Raw genomic sequence first — 24,598 nt, 5'->3', positions numbered from 1 at the left:
AAGAGGGCTGCAGGTCAGCACAACAGGGCAACTGCCCTTCAGAGCAGCAGTCCAGCAGAGAAGCAGTCTATTCAGAAGTACAGCAGTCCTTCTTCCTGACAGAGTATCCACAGGTTCAGAAGTGTACTGAGGAGGTGGCGTCTGAGGTCCAATATTTATACCTGGTGCCCTTCCTCTGGATGGTGGGTGAAGCTTCTAGAGGTTTTCCTTTAAAGTCCTCAGGCATCCTACCTTCCCTGTCCTGACTGCAGACTAACTACAAGGGGTAAGCAGGCCTTTGTGTTGAGGCAGGCACAGCCTATTCAAATGTAAGTAGGGCCATACACAGTTGTGCCCTCCTATCCTGCCAGTGATGGCCCATCCAGGGACACCTAAGCTCTCTATTGTGTGTGACTGTCTAGGACGAATACACAAAGCCCAAATGTCATCTGCACCAAGTCATGTGACCCAGGGACAGGCTACAGACATTAAATGGTTAAGGTGGGAAAATGCTAACTTTCTAAAAGTGGCATTTCAAAATTGTAATTTAAAATCTCACTTTACCATAAGAGGAGATTTTTCATTAGAATTCCAAAGTCACCAAACATGAATTGGTTACATGTTCCCATTTTGAAATTACAGCTTATTAAATGTAATAAAGTAACTCTGTTGTTATCCTATGGGAGAGTTAGGCTATGCAGAAGTGAAAAATTAATTTAAGGGTTTTCTATGTCGGGCATGTAAAACTTAAAATCACATGTCTTGCTTCTTAAATAACACAAAAGGATGATGAAAGGAGTGCTGAAAGTTTTCAAACACCCAGCCCCGTCAGAGATCTGGGTTTAATCCATCATCCTTTTACTCACCAATCCACTCCAGTTTGGACCCAGCCATATGTAAATCAGTCTTGACCCTGCTCCCCATGGGAACAGTCCAGCCCAAACTGCCAGACTAGGTCCTCCCTGGACTGGAAACAAGTATCATGGGACCGGTTTCAGGGCATGACCCTTCATCAGCCAGGCTAGCTTGAATCCAGCATCACGGTGAGTAGGGGACCCACGTCTGGGCACACCCTTCCAACTTAGAGCGACTTTAGCAACACAAAAGTATGATGGACATAGTGCTGAAACTTTTCACTCACCCCAGTCACTGATCTGGGTTTAATCCGTAGTTCTTTTGCTCACCATGCCACCCTCGTTTGGACACAGCCATATGCAAAGTACTCTTGACCCTGTTCCCCTTGGGAACAGTCCTGCCTGAACTGCCAGGCTAGGTCCTCCCTAGACCGGAAACAATCATCCTGGGACAGGTTTCAGGGTATCACTCTTCATCAACCAGGCTATCTTGCATCCAGTGGCACAGTGAGCACGGGACCCATGTCTGGGCATACCCTTCCCACGTAAGGCGACTTTAGAAAGACAAAAGGATGATGGACGGAGTGCTGAAACCTTTCAAACACTCACCCCCAGTCACAGATTTGGGTTTAATCCATCATTTAAATCTGCATTTAATTAATCATTCATCATTTTAATCTGCATTTAATCCACATTAATCAGTGTTGCAGGTCTACTAGTAGCATTTAATTTAGAGGCCCTAGGTACTTTTGTTACCACTTTATTAGGGACTTACAAGTAAATTAAATATGCCAATTGGGGATAAACCGCTTTTAGGGAGTGAGCACATGCGCTTTAGCACTGGTCAGCAGTGGTAAAGTGTGCAGAGTCCTAAGGCCAGCAAAAACGAGCTCAGCAAAAAATGGAGGAGGAAGACAAAATGTTTGGGGGAAGACCACGTTAAAGCTGACCGTTCTAACTGCCATTGATTTGGACTATGAATAAATATTTAAATAGTGATTGAACTATTCTGTCTACCTGGTTTCAAATCAGTGATATCAGAATTAACATTTTAATCTGAACTTTAGTTTTGCTCATAGAACACCCTTCAAAGTGAAAATAGCTTTTCGGGCCTTGACATTGTAGGGGCATGGCAAAATTAAATATCTGCTTGTCCCACTTTTAAATACCACCCACCCTAAAAGACCTAAATACGGGTGATTTGTTTTGTATTTAAAAGGGAGGTTTTTCTCTTTGAGCTGGTTATTTTTACAGCTCGGGTTGCAGATTTAAACTGCAGCAATCAGGCTCCAGTGGTAGGCCTGATGCCATTTCCCTGTTACACTAGTGCATGACCCAATAAGTGCTGCAGACCATAGGTGCTATTTAACTTTCCATGGCACGGTATACTTTCTACATCATCTACTGTGGCCTTACAGGAGAGTTACCTTTGCCAATCGGGAACTAAATAATTTTTCCAGATCTTAGGGGTAAGAACACATACATTGGGTACTGCATAAACACCAGCAATAAAATTCAACAAAAAATGGGAGTGACCATACAAAAAGGCGCATTTTCTCACATCCCACTTGTTATGTTGTGTGTTCTAGGGTCGGGGATCTCTGAGATGCGATGATGGCTCGTTTCTGTGATGAAGAGAAGGTCAGTGTGCTTCTGCTAGGGCAGCTTTTATAAAGCAGTATTCCAGGAGTGAAGAATGAGAAAATGGGATGAGAGGCCTTGAGAAAACTGTGTTCACGAGAGTTTAATGAGATTTTTTGAATGGTGTCCGAGCATCCCCTCACTTTGTGACAGGACCAGAACTGTTTCAAATGTTAAATATACACTGACTGATTCAGGAAATGGCAGATAACAGCCAGGTATTGTGGCTCTATGGAACCTATGGTGGCCCTGTACTTTCCTGATGCTAGTGTGCTGAGAAGTTCCTCAATTTGGGTGTTTGGACTAGCAGAAGGCACCCTCCAGGCAAGATTTCTGCAGCTAAGAGTCTTCTACCTGAGTTTGGGTTCCTGAGTGATTTTTCATCATAATCTGTAGGTAGACAATCTGTGCTTCGGAAATATATTTTTTTTCCTTACAGTGGTCGCTGTACAAGGCACCTTGTGTTTTATTTTCTTAGTACAGACACACGGTAGTGTCAGAACGCGTCCCTAATAAAGCTCACTTGCAATAATTTATTACAGGCAGCTAGTGACATTGATGAACAGCCATCTCGCAGCGCGGGCGATGCTGTAGCAGGGCATCTGTGTAGCCTAGAAGCAGTGAAAAAATCACTCTTTAATCCTTCCTCAAGGGCCATGCTTTCAATTCCGCTTGCCAACTTTTGTTATTACCTGTATAAAAAGTAGGTTGTGGCATGCCGTCTGCATGAAGTATCAGCGGTGCAGCTTTTACAAAATGAAGTAAACATAACCGAGGAAAGAGGGAGAGCAAGAAAAACATCTGTGAGCCTGAAGCTCCATAGCTGCAATGAAAAGAAACGCGCATTGGCAACGCCAATAAGTTTCGCCTAGGAGAGCTATTGGCTTTATCAATATTTTTTAGAAACGTTGTAAGCAGGGTGGCTTCCGTGCAGCATGGCTCAAAGTAAAATAATAAGTGACCAGCGCTGGTCAAGGTAAAAGCCGTTTTTTTAGGTTGGGCATAGCAGTGCGCAGGTGCTGCTTTTCGGACGTGTTGGTATGTATCTGGGCTTTTCACCACACCCACCGCACGCCCACCCATTCATGGGCTTGCCCTTCAAAAATCCTTTGTTTTCGTTGGTAAATGCTTTACGTTTGTCCCTCCTTGTGGCAGTTAAGTTACCGCCTTCGACATCCCCACTGTTACATGGCTAATTGCACTTTTGCCAATAGGTTTGACTGCGAGCGAACTTCTTTTTCCTTTTGTGTGCTCCTTCACACTGATGCCGTGGCACTTTGAATCAGCTCGCTTATGTGAAACTGTCTTACCTTTCATTTTCACTTTATGTGGCAAGAAAAGTCCGGTTAGGAGTTTAGAATGGTAATAGCTCTAAAGCAAGCAAATGCGAGACCCATTGTATTGGAAATGCTTGTTATTACTATGGAGGTGGAAGTAGGCAACAAGAGAGAGCGGGCGTGTTGTGAGGAGATTGGCAGAGAGAGATAGGAGGCTTCACAGAGGGAGAGAAGTACATAGGGGAGACAAATGAAATACAGACCCTCTGGCAGACTGCTTAAACACAAAAAGTAGTGATGAAGGGCAAGCAACAACACAGAGAGCACAAAGAGGGCAAGAGGGGGCAATCAAGAACACAGACAGTGGGTTAGGGCAATCAACAACATGGATAGCGGTGGGGGGTAAATAATACACAGACATTGGAAGTGTGCAAGCAACAACAAGGACAGCATGTAGTGGCAAGCAACAACACGGACAGTGGGTGGGGCGAGCTTCAACGCAGACATAGGTGGGGGCAAGCAATAACTCAGACGGGAAAGAGAAAGAAGGAGCTGAGGGAGCCAACATCCAGATACATGGACTCTCACAGAGTTCTTTAACAAAAAGTACAAAGTAGCTCAGAAAACACAAGCAGTGGAGGGATGCAAGTACTCTAACTGTGCTACAGGAGAGTCAAACATAAAAAGACGTGAAAGCTGCATGCTGTAAAATTGAGTAGCAAGCAAATGAGAGTGACGTTGATGCCAATCCGTGTTGAACCGTGGGCAGGCTCTAATCACTCATTACAAGTAGTTCACGTCTCAGGCAGCTTTACTTTGGCACACTTGTGGTGGGACAATCAGTGCTGCATCCATGAGGGACGCTTACCTTGTAGGCCCTAGGGATCCCTGGTACCATATACTAGGGACTTACATGTAAGTTAGCTTCAGAAGTGGGGTTCTGGTTGTCTAGAGTACGCACCTAAGCCAGGCAGAACCCACCACTCTAGTCAGGGTAAGGGAGGTACACACCCGAGATAACCACTTTCTAAGAGTGGGATTTCCACAATAGATCCAGAATAGATAGATTGAAAAGATAGATTTCCACAACAGAATAAAAAAATCCACCTACACAAATAAGCAGAATTTCTCACTACCATTCCAAATATACTGAACATGCCCACATTACTCCCAACAGGTTAGAAATTAACACTTAAGAACCTTTAAGGGAATTCCCAATGCTAGCCTATGAGAAGAGTGGGCCTCACAGCAGTGAGAAACCAGGTAGGCTGTTTATCACTACTAGGGCATGCCACACAATGAAGGCAAATGTCCTGCATTTTACCTACACAGCACCTTGCCCATAGGCCTACCTAGGGTCTACCTTAGGGGTGACCCATATGTAGAAAAAGGGGAGTATCAGGCTGGAGAAGTAACATTAAACGCCAAGTCAATGTGGCACTTAACTGCGCACACGGGCCCTGCAGTGGCAGGCCTGAGACAGGTTTGAAAGGCAACGTCTGTGGGTAGTACAAGCTGCACTGCAGGCCCACTAGCAGCATTTAACGGCACATGCATTGAGGCCCGGTCAGATGGGCCCAGCACACTACAGTCTCAATACACCAGTATCTAATAGTCAAAAAGTGAGGGCAAAATTGGGGGTGAACCTGCAAAAAGCCATTTCCTCACAATACCTATACTTCATTTGGTCAGCAAAGCTACAGGCCATCCTTGAAACTAGTTCGTATTGGAACCGTTACATAGGTAAAGTCTGATGTTTTATATTACACTCACATTAAATATTGCACACTTCGGGATGGGTTTCTTTCCAGGTCAGACTTTGCTTCCAATGCCAATAAAAATGCTGTTTCATTCTTTCTGTGCAGTTCTGTTCAGCTGTCACAATTCCTTTGGAGTACTGTGACTTTCTTTCCTAGAGCTCCCTCCAGCCTGATAGCTGTTTTTAAGGTGTTAGCAATGAATGCACGGCTGTTCACGGTGTACATAGAACAACTTAGTTTTGTTGCAATAAAAATTGAAAGAGAACGGTCTTATGTGATATATTTATTTAGTGGTACATACAATTTGAATTGTAATAGAGACATACATGCACTTGCAGCATTTGAAGAGAATTAATGAAAAGTATGACTTATAAAGGGAATAGAAAGCAAATTGAATTGTTTTTTGTAAATTAAGTAATACCGGTAAGCATATGTTTAATTTAATAATGCAAATCATGTAACTAAACATTAATTTTAAGTTAGTAAAGCAGAAAGAGAATAGTGGAAGGCTGCCAGTAGATGTATTAGCTGTTTTTAGTAGCTTTGATGAGTTGAAGTTAATAGGCTGTAATTTAATATGGTTAGTGCTAGTGTTGTGAGGTAGAAGGATATTTTGACACTGTTGGCAGGTTTATGTCATAGTAGCATCAATTATCTTTGCGAAGTGTTATGCTTGTGCTTTTTAGTTTGGACGTTGTTGCTTGAGTGCTAATTGGTGTTTTAATACAAAAGGTCTTCACATGAGAAGCATGTGATTAGTACACGGTGGTCGCTTTAGTTTAATCTCAAGTTTTGCTCTATAAGGACACGTTTGATCACTTCTTCAGTGCTGTCAAATTCAATGCAAATATAACTTTCACCTTTTTCACAAAAATGCCACCTCATGGCAGGCATACAATATATGGACTGCAGAGGCTGAGGTAGGTGAGGCGTGGACAGACAGGTGTGCTATACATGGTAGGTTAGTGATGGAAGCATGATAAGTAAGTGGCTCTATTAGAAGAGTAGGTCGTTGTAGCAGCTAAGATGGGTAAAGTGGTTTTGTATGGTAGGTGGGTATACTAAATAAAGTAGGCATGGAAGGACAGAATGGTATGGTAGGGATATATTGTGGGTTAAGTGTGGTTGGCACATATGGTATGGTAGGTGAGATGTGGTAGGATGGCTAGATTACATGTGGTGGGTATAATGTAAGGATAATGTGGAATAGCTAAAAGGTCATGTAAAAGTAATAAATAATGATATTAATCAAATATTATGTTGTAAGCCTATCCTATCAAAACAATCCACTGAACAGAAACTAAAACGTGCGTTGACTCTGCTCCTTCATTATTAGCATTAATGGACATGACAGTTAACAAAATAGTGCAATCTGTTTAAAAGAAATGATCTGTAAGATGCCATACACCAGGAGTCATCTCTTTTGTATTCTGTTATACAGAATCTTCAGCCAAAGCTGCAGTATTGTTGCAGCTGTAAGAAAGCCTTTGACTGCACACATAGGCTTTCTTAACCAAAGTTATACACCCAGCAACATGACATCATGGCTGTAAAATAAAACAGATGTACTTCCTGTTCCTGACTAGCACTGTCTCTAAATGACAGGCTGAGGAATCCAACCAGTAGCATTTCATAAACAAAAAAGGCCTAAGAAAGCAATGAAGGTGTCGTCTCAGCAAAGTAAAGGCAGTAAAGAACATACAATTCTGAGCTACATGTCATAAATCATCTGCAGTCTAGCAATTAGAACCAGTGCTTAATTTGTAAATAAAAACGTGCCGGTCCCCAAAGCCCTCCTCTTAAACACGGGGCTGCTGCAATTAAATGTGCGAGCACGGAATACTGAGGCGGCGTAATCCTGAAGCGTTCGCGGGCCTCCTTAATCCATTTACATTCCTTCTCTGGCCCTGCAACTCACTCCAGCAGCTTTCTGCTCTCTCCCTTTGTTACACGTTTTCGTTTTTCTCTTCCTCCGCTTTTCCCAAATGTATCTTTTGATCGCATTAAATGCTTGAGGCAGAAAATTAAGCACAGGCCATCAAACATAAGTACCGGTGCTGCGCACTGGAAACAACAAGCACAAATTAAGCACTGATTAAAACACGCGAAACACCTTCACTAAACGCTACAACCTAATGGGAACACAAATAGCACGATATAGGCAGCCATGAAATGCCATAACATTGATAGGCAACCCATCCAAGCAACGCAGCAAACAAGGAAAAACAAGAAAGCCAATGGCTGAGGGAGGCTGACAAAAAGCCCAATATTTGCACCACTCCGTATTGTACTTTTTTTTTAAGGCATAGATGACTTGAGCTCTTCTAGACATCTAAAGCTTTCTGTCGCCATATCGTGTAAGCTCAACATAAAAGACGGCCTTTTCTTGACTATGGAAGTCTGCGGCTTCCATTTAAAAAAAAACTAAAACCTCAAACTGCTCTTTAAAAGGGGCTAATCGCACTCCTTCAGACGACATTGATGACTCCAACTGACCCCACAATCCACTTCTTATTTACCCAACTTCTCTTCAATTTCTGTACCACAACCTTTCATAGACAAGGTAGGGAGGGTCCATCGCCTTTATTTACCAAATGTATCGGTGAGGAACGTCACCACTACGGTGGCTTGGCTGCTATGAATGAATGGCCAGGTTTAAATAGCATTTTTTCGGTTGCAAACTCTCTGGTTCGGAGTTTGCAACCAAAACACCTACTTTATAAATGTACTTGAAATTAATAAGGAATTGCTATTTAAAAGGTGCATGTTGTAGTCATTCTCTCCAAGTAGCAATTCTTATCCATATGTACTAACGGTTTAGGACCAAAATAGCAGCCTTCAACCATTGAAAAGTTGCCAGTCCATAAGTCGCGGTGGTAATCCATTCACAAAAGGGAAGTGGTCTTCTGGGGGCCCCTTCCCCTTTATGAAGGTTAAAAAAAAAGTTTGTTTTGGAGTAGGCAGTGGTCAATGGGACCACTGCAAACTCTATGAAAAAAAGCTTACTTTATTGAAATGTAATCACAGACCCCAGAAGGCTGCCATCTCTGGGATGACATCCAATCTTAGTGAGTTGCAATTCGCAAACTACCTCATTAATATTCGTGAGATGGATTGCATTTTGACCCACTACAATTCTAATTTTTAAGAATCAAACTATTAGTTCATGGATCTGTTCTTAAAAATCTTTAATGGTCGCAAAATACTGGTCGCAGTTTGTGACCATTATTTTGCAACCAGTTATTCATACATCTGGCCCCTAATCCTCAGAAAAAGTAATTTCAAAATTTAAATTACATTTGGTTTCATAAGAAATGTGCATTTACCCTGCAATTTTGATTATTCTTGTATCATTTAGCTTGGGTTGGGAGGACACTGAGGAAAGGAAAGCTTAGTCCTTACCTTTTGTTGCACTATACAGAATTTTCTCATTGTATTACCGTAACCCATTAGTGGGATCCAACAATCCTGTCATAAATACATAAAAAATGTTCTTTTTGCATTCACTTGGGATACTGATTCAAATTCAGCATCCTTCACATTATTGTTAATGTTTGTGATGTCTATCAAATTTTACTGCTACTCTCCGGCTCCTTTGATTAAATGAAATCGTCCTGGTGTGGGATCTCCAGCAGTGACTTGCAACCATTCCATCTCGACAATCAAAGGCGCCAGAGTCTTAAGCAGGAATTGTCAGAGCTGGTGACTTTAGGCCAGTTTCAAGTCCACCTCGACTGGGAAGTGGTCACTGATCGACAGGGCCTAGAAGGAGGAAGTGGAAACATTTAAAAACATTGAAATTGTCTTGTATCTGCACTCAAAATCACCATGAATAATAAAATAAGCATTTGTTGTCCTCTAACTGTAGGTGTACACAAATGTTTACCAGATTGTACTGTGGTAACTCCTTTCACTACTTTTTTGTGGGTTATTTTGACCTGTTTATATACACAGTGTGTGGGTTCTACGTTTACCCTCTCCTTGGGGGTACAAACTGGGAGGCTCAGGTACAGACTGCATCACAAACCTATCTCATGATGTCTCAGTTTCTCTCCAGTCCAAGACTAAAGGCAAGGATTAGAAGTGTATAAACACCAAGGCCTTTTCTTGCTTGAAATGATTTGGGTTGTGCAAGATCTTTCAAGTAAAGCAGAAACGACCAAGCTGAGGTATGTGCCGTTTTTAACCTAGAAAAGGGAATCTGTGTATGATGTCTACAATGATGGAGCAGAGAGTCGATGAAGTTACTCTATGAAGCCCTTTTAAAGAAGAAGTAAGCAGCCTTCTGTATAGGCTCCAAGTGAATTTGAAGCCATGGTAGAACAGCATGAGTAAATGGCGTGGACCTGGGAGCACTGTGTAAAATTTCGACAGGGAACCAAGACCCATGGATGGTACTGTGCCTTCATTAAACTAGTCTGTGAGTATCCATTGCAGGTACTGCTCTTTCAGGATATCCCCATAAACATAGCTGCCAAGTTTCCCAGGCCCATGTGTGATGTGCTGCTCCAGTCCACATTTTTTCCTTTGAAATCTGGGACTTGTAGTTCTGGTTTATAATGGACTATGCAAGACTACAATTCCCAGAATTCAAAGGAAAAAACCTGGACTAGAGCAGCACGTGACGCATGGACCTGGGAACCTCGGCAGGGTTGTATGAGTTAAAATTCTATGAAAAGAAATTAAATAGACATCTTTTGCGTAGGCAGTGCTTATCCAGAAAATCATGCATGGCTCTGGCTCGCCTGGACCTCTGTACAACACTACTGGCCTAGACGTTTTGGGCATGGTTTTCCACATGAAGTACAAACACAAAGAAGAGAGTCTTCCCTAAAGATAGGACTTCTTGTATCAACTTCTATGTGAGGCAGCAGATGGGTGAGAAGCACAAGGCATGATGGACTAGAGAAAGATGGGTGCATGAAGTAGGAATGTGCTCCACAGGTGGACAACAAGCATGGAGAAAGTATTCCAAAATTAGCCACATCGGGTCATTTGTAATAGGACATCCAAACATACAGCAAGAGTATAGAAAGCAAGTGTAGGATAATATTATGTTCTTCTGTCCCCTTAGCCGGGTTTATGAGAATGGTGCAAACCCTATCACATCAATGTAGATTTCACTGTGGAATGTGGTCTGTGAGAAAAGAGCATGGGCTACCACCTAGGAAGAGAATTCCTAAGGTTGAACGCATACCGTCCATCACATGCATTGGTGAGTGAGCTCCAGGGCTTCTTGGTGACTGGATGTGGAAGGCAGATGCTTTCTGAAATGAGCGCTGTGATGAATGAGCCGGGAGAGATTATACAGCATAAAGAGGACTGATTTTAGTATGGGCTCCAAAAAGAGGAGATACCACAGAAAATGTTTGACTGCAGTGATGAATACTTTGCAAGCAGTCTTTTAGCAGTGAGGATGGGTAGGGGCATAGCTTCAGAGGGGTGTTTGGGGTGTTACACCACCCGAATAAATGTATTTTTTGATAAATAGTTGGGTGCATGGGCTTTCGGTTGGGTATTGTGAGGTGTCTGTTGGATTTCAGCAGGAATGGTTACATACACAGACAAAAACGCACACACCCTCTCTCCCTCTCTATTTTGAAAGTACTAACACATGTTAGTCATTTTACAAAATATTATGTTTTGCCCCTCTTAGTACTGTTACCAATCCACACTTCTCTCCCAGCGTAAGTATTGAGAAACCTGAAGCTCACCCCCCCCCCAATTTATTGACCAAGCCAGCCCCTGGTAAAGTAAAAAAATAGCAGCAAATGCAGTCTTAGTACCTCCTCTTCAGTGAGACCGTGGTCTTCTTGGAAATTAAACACACCAGCGGAACCAGGAACAATCGCCTCTTGCATTTCATAGCCACTGGCAACAATCCTGTAGCGAACAAGGGTAAAAATAAGGTTTCAAAAAGTATTCATTTGGCCTCACGTTGAAGGCAGCTTGTCTTCATGGTGTTTGATACTGCAGAATAGATGAAAGGGGCACAATCTTGTGTGAGTATTTTAGTTAGAAATGGCTTTAACTTGTGTTCCTTATTTGGGGCATCTGGGGCAGTTCATGACGATATAGATGCACTGGTGTTTTCAGTAGACATTCATGCTTTGGGCAAGTACCCACCTATTTTTTTGGCCAGATCCTATGGAGGCGAGTTATTCTCCTCCCTACAATCAAGATACCTGTCTTTGTACCACTAAGTTGTAGTTTATTCTTGGCCATCAGGTTGTCTATTACAACCAAGGACCAGGGACATTTCGTGGTGGATGTAGAAGACATTAGCTTGAAAAAAAGATTGGCAGCGTAGTTCTACAAATGAATTGCAAAATATTCAGTTACTTTTATCATCTGGAAGACATACACATGAATAAACAATTCCAATTACTGCGAGAACCCTGGCGTGGTTGTGACAGCGAATGACGAGAAGGGAGGAAAATCTATACCTTGTGTCAGCCAAACAGATAAGAAAGGAAGCAGGTCATTGCTTGATCTCAATCCTCATTTGTTATAATCTTCCAATTAGGATCTCAGAATTCACTGTGTGTAAACATCCCACATCCAAATAGCGGCTGCTAAAAGCAGCTGATATCTCCAAGTAAAAGTCTGTGGCAAAATGAGGAATTACTGGGAACCTGACCCAGGATTACTGATTCTCCTGGTACTTCCTCATTTCTGAGTGAATCCTCAGGGCCCAATGGCAATTGGACAGAATAATATAGCCTTTCAAGTTACTGGTACCACGGATATCTTTGACTCTAGGGGTGGGGAAATACTGGCCTATTTCCCATATGGCTTGCAATGGGGAGCACAGTAGCAAAGGATGTTTATCGCTGCCAGACAAAGGTCCAGGTAGTACCATGGGCATTTTCTTCTGTTAACAGTCTGGCAAACTGCTCCTTAGAAAGGCACTGAAATAGTTTAGGTGAGGTTTGGAAGAGGGTTTCCAGATACAGTAAATCCAATTTACTCTGTTAAAATAGTTTTTGCTTATTACAAACATAGATCAGGTGAACCTTTTTTAATAGAATAGACCTGAATAGATTTGCAGAATTCATTAAATGCAATGACCTCAGTCTGAACGAGGACCGGTTTCCATAGTTCTTTTACAATATGTGAGAGTTACTTTTGTTTCAGCGTGTATTGTCTGTTCTCGCATTGATTTAAGCCTTGCTGACATTATGTAGTTGGGTGTATGTATTCTTAGAAAAATCTCACACAATTCATGTTAGTATCTGTGATAATAGCACTCAAACCACTTTTCTTTGCTGCTTCATTTCCATTTTTGTTAGAGTGAACTATTTATTTCACAGTTTCTTATTTGATTCTATGGTTGTCTCGGCTGACGGACAGTAGTGAAGGCCACTTGTTAACCAGTTATGAAAGGTGACTAACAATGAATATGGAGACCAACACCGAAGATCAAAAACTAACCTCGCAAATAAAGACCCAGACTGCCTAGGGTTATTTGACCTCTTAAGTCTGCTTTGTTATTGCATGTTGTGGATGTCTGAACCTCCCTGATTGGGAGACTTAAAGACGCATTAGATGGTGGTTGGACCACCAAGTCTGAAAGGGAGAAATCTCACCTTAGTACACTTTAACAAATGAATTCCACTGTGTGGCTCTTGATGTTAACAGGTTCTGTGACTCTGCCCCATGTCCTCCCAAACCTTCAAGTATGTTTTAAAAAAAGCTTTCTATGGTTTCTGTCCATATATATTTCAACCAAAATTCTATGGATTGATAACAGATGTTAATTTAGAAGATCAGATTCAGCAAAGTGTTCTCCCTCATGGTGGTGAGCGGTGCATCAACAAGAGGTTCTCTGTTATTTGGACTGTGATTTTGGGGCACAGTGACGAAATCACAGCATTATTAATTGTATTACAGGTGCAAGTGGTAACTTCAATTGCATGAGTATGAGCGTTGAAGGCATTTTTTTCACAGTTATTACAATCTAGAAGAGTGATTCTATTAGCGGGTATGACTGCTTCCTCACCTGTCATAAGCACAGTGGGTATGTGACACTGTGGTATCCATAGTGTCCGGAATCAGCCACAGGAAGCTTTCATCTGTACGCAGGCGAATCTTGTCCCAGTCCTTTTTTTTAACGTAGCTACAGTCGGAATTGAAGTCTCCAAGAAACAGAATATTCTACAGAGAAAGAAAAAGGGAAAAATATCAGTCCCTTAAAAACCATTTCATTAAGGGGGAGGAAGTCCCAACGCCTCCATCTTGCCCTCTTCCTTCTCCTAGGCAAGGCTCTGAGAATCTAATAAAAATTTATATAAAGTATATGTGAATTATCTACCCTACTTCTGTTGCAAGCTATTGCTCTAGTGGATGAAGCAAAGTATGAGAAAATAGGTTTAAAGGTATCTGTTTGTGAAAAAGTTACATACATACAACAATATACAAGGTCGACACCCTGGTATAGGTATTTATGAAAGCAAAACCGGTATTGTCAATGGCTGATGATTTGGGCCTCAAAGAGGAAACTTGGTCTCGTTACTTAAGAATGCTAGGCAGTGCTCCAAACTGAAATTTGAATATGCAGGAGCACGCTACCCCAGAGTACCTGTTTGCTACAAAGAAGTGCCACTAATGTTCCATCAAAAGTAGTGTCCCTCTTCTGAAAAGTGCTGGGATACTCATTTTCACATTATAGAAGTGCAGATAGACCCTCGATACCTGACAGTCCCTTCCGATTTCAAGCACCTATCCCAGATGATATCAATTTACCACATAAGGGATGATTTTCCTGCGTGTTTAATTGATAGGTTTTAACCAAATTGCAAAAAAACTCTGTATATGAACATCTTCTTTGTACACAGTAAGGAGCTCGTAGACTAGGTGAATAGCCCAGTCATTGTCGCAGGGTCAGAACTGCAGATGCTGGTGAGTCACTGACTGACTGCCCACCACCTCTGTAAATGTACTTCTGACACTCGATATCTCACTCTCATGATACAGACAAGTTGCTCAAGGACTCTATAGATGACTGTAACCAAGGACTTACAACTCAGTGTCTCGGCTTCCGTCATAAATACTCGCTGGAAACTCCTGAGCAGACCACTTTCCACATCCTTTCCCTTTCACTCCATGAGGAGAAATCATTACTTCCTCTGTGGCGCCCTATAGGTTAAGTACTGTGAATAAAATTGACTAGTCCCCCTCGAGTAGAATATTTTATTGGTAACGCAGACATAAGGAATTTTTTCTTTGGTTAAGGGATTTGTATTCATATGACTCCTTGACATTTACAAACACATATAATATGTGTCCATGATGTTGCCCATCACACCTTCCACAATCTTGCTGTTCCAGCACTGACTCACTGCCACTAAATCAACTGGCCTCAAATTCTGTATCATATTCAATCAATCAATCAATCAATTTCTGTAAAGCACAGCTACTCATCCGAGAGGGTCTCAAGGCGCTGGGGGGAGGGGAAGGGTCTTATCCGAAGAGCCATGTATTGAGGTTCTTCCTGAAGATGGTGAGCGACAGGCTTTGTCGGAGGTGCATGGGGAGGTTTTTACAGCTCTTTCCTGTAGTGGAGGTGAAGGATCATCCTCCGGTGGTGGTTTTGCAGATGAGAGAGATGGTGGCCAGGGCCGTCTGGACAGAGTGGAGGGATCTGGCGGGGGTGTGAAAGGAGACACGATGGTTCAGGTAGGCTGGTCCTGCATTGTGTATGGCCATTGTACGTATGGGAGAGAAGCTTGAAAGTGATTCGCTTCATGACCGGTAGCCAGTGGAGGGTCCTCAGGTGTTGGAAGATGTGTTTTCAGTGAGGGAAGTCCAGAATGAGTCTGTTGGTGGCGTTCTAGATGAGTTGTAGTTTTTTGATGTTTCTAATTGAGGTGCCGGCACAGCAGGTGTTGCCGTAGTCGAGCTTGCTAGTGACTAAGGTGTGGGTGACTGTCCTGCGACAGTCTGCTGGGATCTATCTGAAGATCTTTCAAAGTTTGCAGAGTCTGTGCCAGCAGGAGGATGCAACAGAGTTTATCTGGCCGGTCATGGAAAGGGAGGAGTCGAAGATGATTCCTAAGTTGCGGGCGTGATCAGTCGGTGCAGGGATGGTGCTGAGGGATGTGGGCCACCAGGGGTCATCCCAAGCTAAGGTGGCGTTTCCGAAGATGATGAGCTCAGTCTTGTCGGAGTTGAACTTGAGGCAGCTTTCTCTCATCCAAGTGGCGACAGCTTCCATTCCTGAGTGGAAGTTCTTTTTGCCCGTGTCCGGATCTTCAATGAGGGAAATGATGAGCTGTGTGTCATCAGCATATGACATGATGTTCATACCATGGCTTCTGACGATGGCAGTGAGAGGGGCCATGTATACATTGAACAGTGTGGGACTCAGCGAGGATTCTTAGGGGAACCCGCAGTTGACTCCTGTGGGTCTGGAAGTGTAGGGCGGGAGTCTGACCCCCAGACTCCTCCAGAAAGGAAGGAGTGGATCCATTCCAGGGCTCTTCTGCGGATTCCTATGTTGTGGAGTCTAGTGCGCAGAGTGCTGTGGGAGACAGTGTCGAATGCTGCTGAGAGGTCGAGGAGTATGAGTGCTGCGGTGTGGCCATGGTCTAGGAGTAATCGGATGTCATTGGTGGCTGCCAGGAGGGCTGTCTCCATGCTGTGGGTGCTGCGGAAGCCAGATTGGGAGCTGCCCAGGGAGTTGTTGGCTTCAATGAAATTCTGTAGTTGTGCATTGATTGCTTTCTCCAGTACTTTGGTGGGGTGGGGTGCGGTAGCAGCGAGATGGGTCAGAAATTCTTTAGTTCTGATGGGTCGGCCAAAGGTTTCTTCAGGAGAGGGTGTATTTTGGCGTGGTTCCAGTCCCTGGGGAAGGTGCCCGTGTTGATGGAGCAGTTGATTGTGTTCTGGAGCTCAGGCGATGGATGCACTGGCTCTGATTTATCTGTGGTGCAGGCATGGGTGTGTTGGGGCTCCAGAGTGGGTGCTGTTCATGATGTTGACTGTATCCTCTGTGGTGAGCGTGGACCAGCTTTGGATGGTCTGGGTGGTTTCTAGGGGGGTGGGTCAGTCACAGGTTCCGGTGTCAGCATTTTCCCGAAGTAAGCTGTCGTAGATGTCCTGGATCTTGTGGTGGAAAAAGGAGGCGAGTTTGTCGCAGAGGTCCTGTGACGGGGGGATGCTGGTGCTTCGGAAGGGGGATCTGTGAACTCGTTGATGACTGCGAAGAGTTCCTTAGAGTTGTGTGCGGGGGAGTTGATGCGTTCCCAGACTGCGTCCTTCCTTGCGCTCTTGATTTTTTTGACATTGTGTGGCGGTTGCTGCTCCGAATGAGGCGAGGTCTTCGCTGGTTTGGCTGTTTCTCCATTTTTTTCTCTAAACGTCTGCAGGTACACTTTGAGTCTTGGAGTTCGGTGGAGAACCAGCTGGCTTTCTTAGGTACGTGTTTGGCCCATGTCAGCCGGAGAGGGGCTAGAGTGTTGGTGTATTCGATGATCCATGCATTGAGATTGCACTCTGCTGTCTTAGCATCATCGGAGGGAGGAGGGAGGGATTTGGTGAGTAATAAGGTGAGTTGTTCGTTGGTGATTTTGTTCCATTTCCTTTGGAGGGTCCGGGAGGTGCAGATGCAGGTGCGGCTGCTGGGTGCAGTGATTGTGAACTGTATGTGGCGGTGGTCAGTCCAGTCTGGGGAGGAGGTGGCCTTAATGGTGATCTGGTTGCTTGAGGTGAAGATGGGGTCCATTGTGTGTCCTGAGGTGTGTGTGGGTGCGAAATCCAGCTGTCTGAGGCATAGGGTGGCAAGGTTGTTGAGCAGAGCGGTGGTGTTTGGGTCGGCGTGGTCCTCGAGGTGCAAATTCAGGTAGCCGAGGAGGAAGTAGTTGACTGACGCCAGGGTGCTTCGAGGTAGCGATGTCTACAACATCGTCTATGAAAGCTGGGCAGGGTCTGGGTGGCCTGTACCACAGGGTGCCGCGGATGGAGGAGTTGTGGTTGGAGTGGACCAGGAAGTAAGGTGTTCCATGGTGGTGCATTGTTCTTCTGGGATGGCCTTGACACGTAGTGAGGACTTGTGTACGATGGCGAGTCCTCCCTCTGGGCAGGAGAGCCAGTCCCTCCTTAGGATGCTGTAACGTTCGGGAATGGCGATGGCGATGTCTGGTCCCGAGTTGGGGTTGGTCCAGGTCTTGGTAAAGAAGGTGGTGTCGAACAATTCCCAGAGTTCAGTGGCATGTTTGTGGAAGGAGCAGATGTTCAGGAGCAGGCAGTTAATGGGGTTGTTGGTATCTTTGTGTGTGGAGAGTACCTTCTGCTTATTGAGGCTGGTGCTGAAGTTGCAGTTCCTGCAGGTGAAAGGTCCATTGGTGTCCTTGGGGGAGATGGTGCAGCAGTTGTTGAGACGTCCGGTGTTGGGTCAGAGGAGGGTCTCGGAGACGTAACGAAGGGAGCCCAGGGGGCGGTTTAATAGAGATCTAGGGTTCCTGGCACCAGGGGCGGTCCAGGCGCAGATGAGTGTAGATGAGCTTGCCTTTGGTACGCCAGAGGCGCATCCGCCGCTGCGCTGCGGCCACCATTAAGAAGGGGAGATGGGCGGGGGAGCGGTCAGCTGGGAGGTAGGAAAAGTGCTTTGCGGGGGGGGGCAGAGGAGAAAGGAAAAGGAAAAATGAGAGAAAAAAGGCAGAAAAAGAAAGAGTGACACAGAGAAATACTTACTTGTGATGGCCACTAGACCACCAGGGATGAGGTGCAGGGGCGAGCCTGAGGGTAGAGGAGAGCCTCGAACTGAGATTCAGGAGACTCTCAGTTCGTCCCAGGAAAAGGCAGAGGCAGCAGCAGCCAGAGGAGATAGGGAGGGCAGCAGACACTGACCAGGAGGTCAGCGCAGTTGCCCTCTCACAGTGCTGCGGTCGCCATTAAGAAGGGGAGGGGCAGGGGGAGTTGTTAGCTGGGAGGCAGGACTGTGGGAAAGGTGCTTTGTGGGGGGAGAGGGCAGAGGAAGGAGGGGAGAAAGGAAAAGGAAAAAAGAGAGAAAAAAGGCAGAAAAAGAAAGAGTGACAGAAAGAAATACTTAATTGTGATGGCCACTAGACCACAAGGGGTGAGGCACAGGGATGAGCCTGTGGGTGGAGGATGACCTCGAACTGAGAGTCAGGAGACTCTCATTTTGTTCCAGCAAAAGTCAGAGGCAGAAGCAGCCAGAGGAGCTGGGGAGGGCAGCAGACGCTAACCAGGAGGTTATGTCAACCGACTCTTCTCCAATGGACTGCTCTTCTTCTGGAACTCACCACAGCCATTTTATGAATATTTAAGCAAGAGCTGAGGGAGCAGCACCTTTAGCTCCTGTTCTCCTCACATCTTCACCGCCTGACCCCATGAATGTGGTGAAACCACTCCCTTCTCTCCTGCTATGTATACTCTTGCATTGCTGAACACCTAACCTTACTAATGGTTGATGGCTGTCGTCAGGGTCGTACAAGCTTATGAGGTTCTCGGACAGTGCCCAATTGGCTGGTCTGAAAGGTCACCATATCAGCTGCTTTTCTTGACTGTTTGTGGGCCTGTTTTTATTGGTCTGATGGGTCTTTTTTTACTCTTCATCTCCCTGATATTGAAACAAACATTGCTTGTTGCAAACTCAAACCCATGCAGTCTTGCTTACCTTGCAAAATACCAGTACATCTTGTCTTTGCAAGCTGAAAACGACCCCAATTTGCAGACACGCCCCCCTTTTTCAGCTTTGTAGTTCACTAATGGGGGTCACTTTTATTTTCGTGTCCGGGCCAATTTTGTGTCCCAATCCGACCCTAATTGCAGTAATTCGAAATTATCCTTATGCACCGCAACAACATTACGCAAATAAATACACATGCACACACATTCCAGCACACACAAGCACACACACAATTGTGTCTAATTGTTTTGTTTTTATATACTTGAAAGAGCTGTAGGTCGTGTATCCCGTGAACTATAAATGCTTTATTTGTCTGTGACTCTGCAATATAATGTCTACGACATTGTGTGCAAGTAGTGTAGGTTCTGCACTACTACCGGATGCTTATTTTTGTTGTATTGTACTTTGTTAATATCCATGTCTTTTTGTCCATACGAGTGTTAATGACATAAATCTCTACAGCTTAATGTCGTGCAGTGTAAAGTTAAGTGTATTGTGTGTGATGTTCTGTGTACCTATGGAATATGCATACTTTGCCCCTGATTTTTGCAAAGATCTCCACAGGATGCATGCTAGCCTATACAAGGCCAATGTATGTGGGCTATATTTCATCACCTTAATCCGTGCCCTACAAATGAAAGGTGTCTTGCTATGTGAAATGTAAAGGTGTATAGGCCAGGCCTCTGAAAAATTTGAATTATGCCAGTGAAATTTGCAAACTTTCCAGCATTTTGTGTAATGCTTTTACGTGAAATCCCACCAATTATGCTGTCATGGCACTTGTCGTAACTGGGGGGTTGCGAAAGTAAAAATTCTATTGTAGGAGCACCGGAACAACATGAACGGGGAGAAGTTGAGTAGCTCTTGTTTGTGGTACATGTATTTTTTGTGCTATTTATTTTTTTAGCTCAAAGTGTGTTCTTGCATACAAAATTTAGGGAAGGATGCACTTCACACTAAAATAGAGTGCAAAATGCCAGATATGCATTTTTAATAATTGTAACATTTTTTCCAAAGGTTGCATGGTTACTCAAAATGAGATGCCCTATTATAGCCCCAGTAAGTCTCGTGTTATGAATATGCACATATTAGCTTGTCCATGTGTCATTTGTGCATGTTTACCATAAATATCCTTAATTGAGGCCTAGGACTGCGCTATCAAGATACTTTATTCTCAGAATATATCCTGTAGTGTTTCAGGGAACATTTTAGCTAAAATATATCGACTCCACAACATCATTTTTATAAACATTGTTGGTTTTCTACCTCAGTGTTTGCGCAATAAAGATCTGCAGACTCCTTGTAGATGCCACTGTGTTCTACAGGGTTTTGTTGTAATGATCTATTTTTTACTGACTTGCAAAATATGGGCCTACGTGCTCAATGCATTGTGTTCTAGACAGATGAGTATGACCTTGACATATATTTGACGATCAAAGCCTGTGCTTGTTGACATGATCTAAATATCTGGTGTCTCTATACTAAATTGGTGTAACAGTAATTTGTCCATATATTTATTCAGTGTTTGTTGAATTATCTAAATATATGGGGTCTCTGTACTAAATTGATGTTAACAGTTATTTGTCCACATATTTATTCAATAACCTTCTACCGATCTTGTTGTGTACTAATATATATACCTTTAGGGATATAGGAGGGGGGCAAAGCAATATACCTTGCAGCGTGGAAACCATCTTCTGCTGAGGAGCTCTATGAGAAACCGAGGCCCTTGTTACACGTGTTGTAGAGGGTATTGCGATATTTATTGGAAAACGATACAACAGTTATGTATTTATCAGGTTTGATAAATAGCACATATTCTGAGTTTTCACATATAACGGAGAGCAGCCAAAAAGATTCTGATGCTTTGCGCAAAATCCACGTTGCAGTAATTAGTAGGCTCTTCCCCCTATGTGTTTCAGCTGGGTTGATCCGATGAAATGTATTCAGGAGGTGGAGAGTCCCGCGCGACACCAAAACACTAGGCCTCTTTGAGGGCTTGGGTGACTATTTAGCTCAAGATTAAAGGTATGGTTAGAGTTAATGACTAGCTTAGGGGCTCCGACTCTCAACTACAAGTCAACCGAATCCTCCAACTGTAGGGCAATTAGGATGCTGTAAATGCCAGCGTATTCCAAAATGCGCTTGAAAGATGTAGCAGTTACTTGATTAAGTGTGGTTCAAATTCTGGCCACCAGGTGGAGCAAACAGGCCAACTAAATGTAGCAAACCGGAGTTAAAATACATCACAGAGGACCTATGGACGTTGTTTCACGCAAAAACCTATTGAAAGATGTAACAGGAAAGTTGCGATGTCATTTAGCTACTGTATAATATAAAAATGCAAGATGTCATAATTAACTTTAAATATGGGATAACTCACCCCTGCCTTACATCAAAGAGATATTTGCTCACTGAGAGTTCTATGCCCATCAAAATATGCTAGAATCCATTGAATACAAGTCTATTATTTTTAAAAAGAAGTGCAGTATTTTTGGAATGTGTAGAAACCTTCATAAAGATTCTAACTTTCCTATAATCACGTACGGAACGCAAAAAATAACGAATAGCTCCTTTCAGCTTGTCACTGTACAGCTGGGAAAACGAACCAGAAGAAAGAAAAGCCATGTTTCCTTTTTGTTCTTTAAACTGCTGCTTTAATTGTGCTCCGTGTCCGGATCTGCCTTTCCCATCTGCGGCTGACTCTGGCAGCAGGCATTGTGCCATAGGAACTCCACTGTAAGAAGTTGTTAAAGTTGAGCGGCTGTGTCATTTCCTTACGACTGGCGTCTGGGTGTAGCACTAGTCGCCTATTATAAAGAAATGAGTTTTTAATCCAGGACTGCAGAATCCCGTGTATTATATATGAGATAATGTACACCCACCGTCCATTTTTAGGCCATTGCAAGTCACCAAATAGTTCCATGACCAACCAGAGGTAGTAGACCGCAGGCCAGAGTGCGTTTGAAAGATCAGAGAACTCCAATGTGGCTTGCATTCTCCTTTTTAATGTACAGCTGTAGTGTACATCATGTCATAAATAGGTGTTTCAGCCCCGATCTCAGGCGCAGGGAGCTCTTTTGGTTCTGTTTTTCTTTTCCTTCTGGACTTTTAATTCTGTTTTTCTATTTGTGAAAACAGGACTTCAAGACGCAGAAGGCAAAATATTAAGAAGGAATAGATGTACTGCTCACGCCTACTCTTGGACAATCTACAGCAATGTATGTGACTCAGACGTTTTCCTCCCAGGCTCCAGGTGGGCCTGGGAACAGTAGCTCCTCTCAGCATTTCCCATGGGATTCCTTGGGAGCCGAGATTACTGTGGAGCTGTCTGGTGACAGGTACCTTTCGCTTCCCCTGGCAGGCGAGGTCGCAAAGAGGTTCGGGATGATGCTGCAAAGAGTGGGTGCAGCAGCGCGTTTAGTAGGTTATTAAACGTGAGTAATCGTATAAATGCCTTATGTTGTCAGTTTATGGTGATGGCGCTGAAATCCTTCTTGAACTGTAAGTGGTGTCCAAGACCGTGTTGAGGAGCTTGATTTCTAGGTTGGGACGCACAGTAGGGCTGGCTGCACGGTAATCAACAGGATTGTTACATTGTATTATTAAAAACATAAGAATGCAGTTATAAAGACAGGTTTCTATCACACTACAATGTAACAATCCTGTTGATTACCGTGCAGCCAGCCCTACTGTGCAACCCAACCCAGAAATCAAGCACCTCAACACAGTCTTGGACACCACTTACAGCTCAAGAAGGATTTTATATATATATATATATATATATATATATATATATATATATATATATATATATATATATAAAAATATATATATAGATATATATAAAAACATTAAAAAAACATAAGAATGCTGTGATGTGTGATGAAGCCAGGTTTCTAATATATATATATATATATATATATATATATATATATATATATATATAACATTTCTTTGTATGTGGAGGCCCGCAGGGCTCTTCTCTTTGCTTTTTAATCAGATTTTATATTTCTGATTTTCAAATCTTTTGCGTTCCAGTATGTGCACATTGATGATAATCTTTTGCATATTGATAATGATAAATGTAGCTTATTAAACATTTAACTGATTATTATGTTACTTGTTTTTACCCTCATTGGTTGTATTTGTTCAGCAGTAGGAAGCACCCTTGCCTTTAAAAAAATGAACAGCTACTACTCAACATCACTTCCAGTTCTTGTCCTTTTCCATCCCTTTTCCCATTCAGAACCATCTCTGCCTGGTCCATGTTGCCATATGGATCTCACGGTTGGTGCTGTGGTGCTGCAATTATGTTTTAGTCCTTATTGAAGTTACAATTTGCATGTCTATCATTCACATTTCCTCATCCATCACAGCGCCAGGTGATGTGCCTCATAACAAGAAAACCGCACCTTGTGGTCATCGCATACAACATGAAAACACTCCCGCCACTGGCAGCCCTCACTGAGCAGCATCTGCAGCATGTGCTGCACCATTCCAAGGAAGAGTCGGTAGGGCTGGGGAAACAAGATGCCACCACATTGTTTTTCCTTCGACAGTATCTCTGCTGCTCACATTGTTCTGGGAAACAATGTCTTTTTAGCATCCGTTTTTTCCCCAAGGAGTGTTACTGTTAGCCCCAGTAATTAATTTGTAAAAAAAGAAAAGAAAAATAAGTTTCAGGGCCCTTGTCAGGAGGCTACTGCAGCTTGCATCACCAATTGCCCCTGCCACTGCTGCCAATGACAGTACCATTACAACTAACCATCACACGCCTAAAAGGGTGACAATTCAGACTTTAAAATTACAATAAAAACTACTAATGCATGCCGCTTCAGATATCCTTTTAGCTTCAGGGGACAGGTATTAGTGATTTTAATGTATATTTAATTATCAAACAGCTGTTGTGTACCTCACAAAAGTATACAAACAGTGCCACCATGTGGCAGGCCGTTATAAGAGCTGGTGTTGACAATAAAGTGCTGGTGCGAGCACCGGAAACCATTGGCTCAAATAAAGCACCCTATGACATGTCAGCCATTCCTCACTTTTTAGCCAACAGTATATTGGATTGTGGGGCTTATATTTTTGCCGTAACCCTTTATTTATGGGTTCAAAGCCCCTGAGTGCCAAGTGATGTTGGCCATATTCAAGAATTGACTCCACACTCATAAAGATACTACTTGTAAATACCTTTATGAATACAAAACAATCATAAATGTACACAAAAGTGTAAGTTTACCTTTGTGAATCAGGCCCACATTGCTTACTTAATGTGTTGACAAGTGCTGAGGGATGGGCAACAGCCTTTAGTTATATACACTGGCCACATCATGGGTTAAACTATTAGCATGCAATACAGAAGGTAAACACATCACCTTGATTGGATGTTTGCAAAAATACAACACTGGAGCATGTGAAAGAAAACAAGGG

General features: G+C 43.3%; 1 protein-coding gene across 1 annotated transcript in view; it reads right to left on the bottom strand.

The window, feature by feature from the left end:
- Positions 1-8,075: 8,075 nt before the first annotated feature.
- DNASE1 (deoxyribonuclease 1) overlaps positions 8,076-24,598 on the bottom strand; it is a 75,104-nt gene continuing 58,581 nt past the window's right edge. Inside the window, exons 7-9 of the mRNA XM_069210439.1 lie at positions 13,514-13,668; positions 11,298-11,394; positions 8,076-9,273 (exon numbers count right to left, since the gene is read on the bottom strand). Of these exons, the coding sequence (XP_069066540.1) occupies positions 9,220-9,273; positions 11,298-11,394; positions 13,514-13,668 (306 nt within the window). The 3' untranslated portion in view covers positions 8,076-9,219. The remainder of the gene's footprint in view (positions 9,274-11,297; positions 11,395-13,513; positions 13,669-24,598) is intronic.

The sequence above is a fragment of the Pleurodeles waltl genome, chromosome 10 (genome assembly GCF_031143425.1).
Source record: "Pleurodeles waltl isolate 20211129_DDA chromosome 10, aPleWal1.hap1.20221129, whole genome shotgun sequence".
NCBI lineage: Eukaryota > Metazoa > Chordata > Amphibia > Caudata > Salamandridae > Pleurodeles > Pleurodeles waltl.
This window is presented reverse-complemented; position numbering and strand designations above follow the sequence as displayed.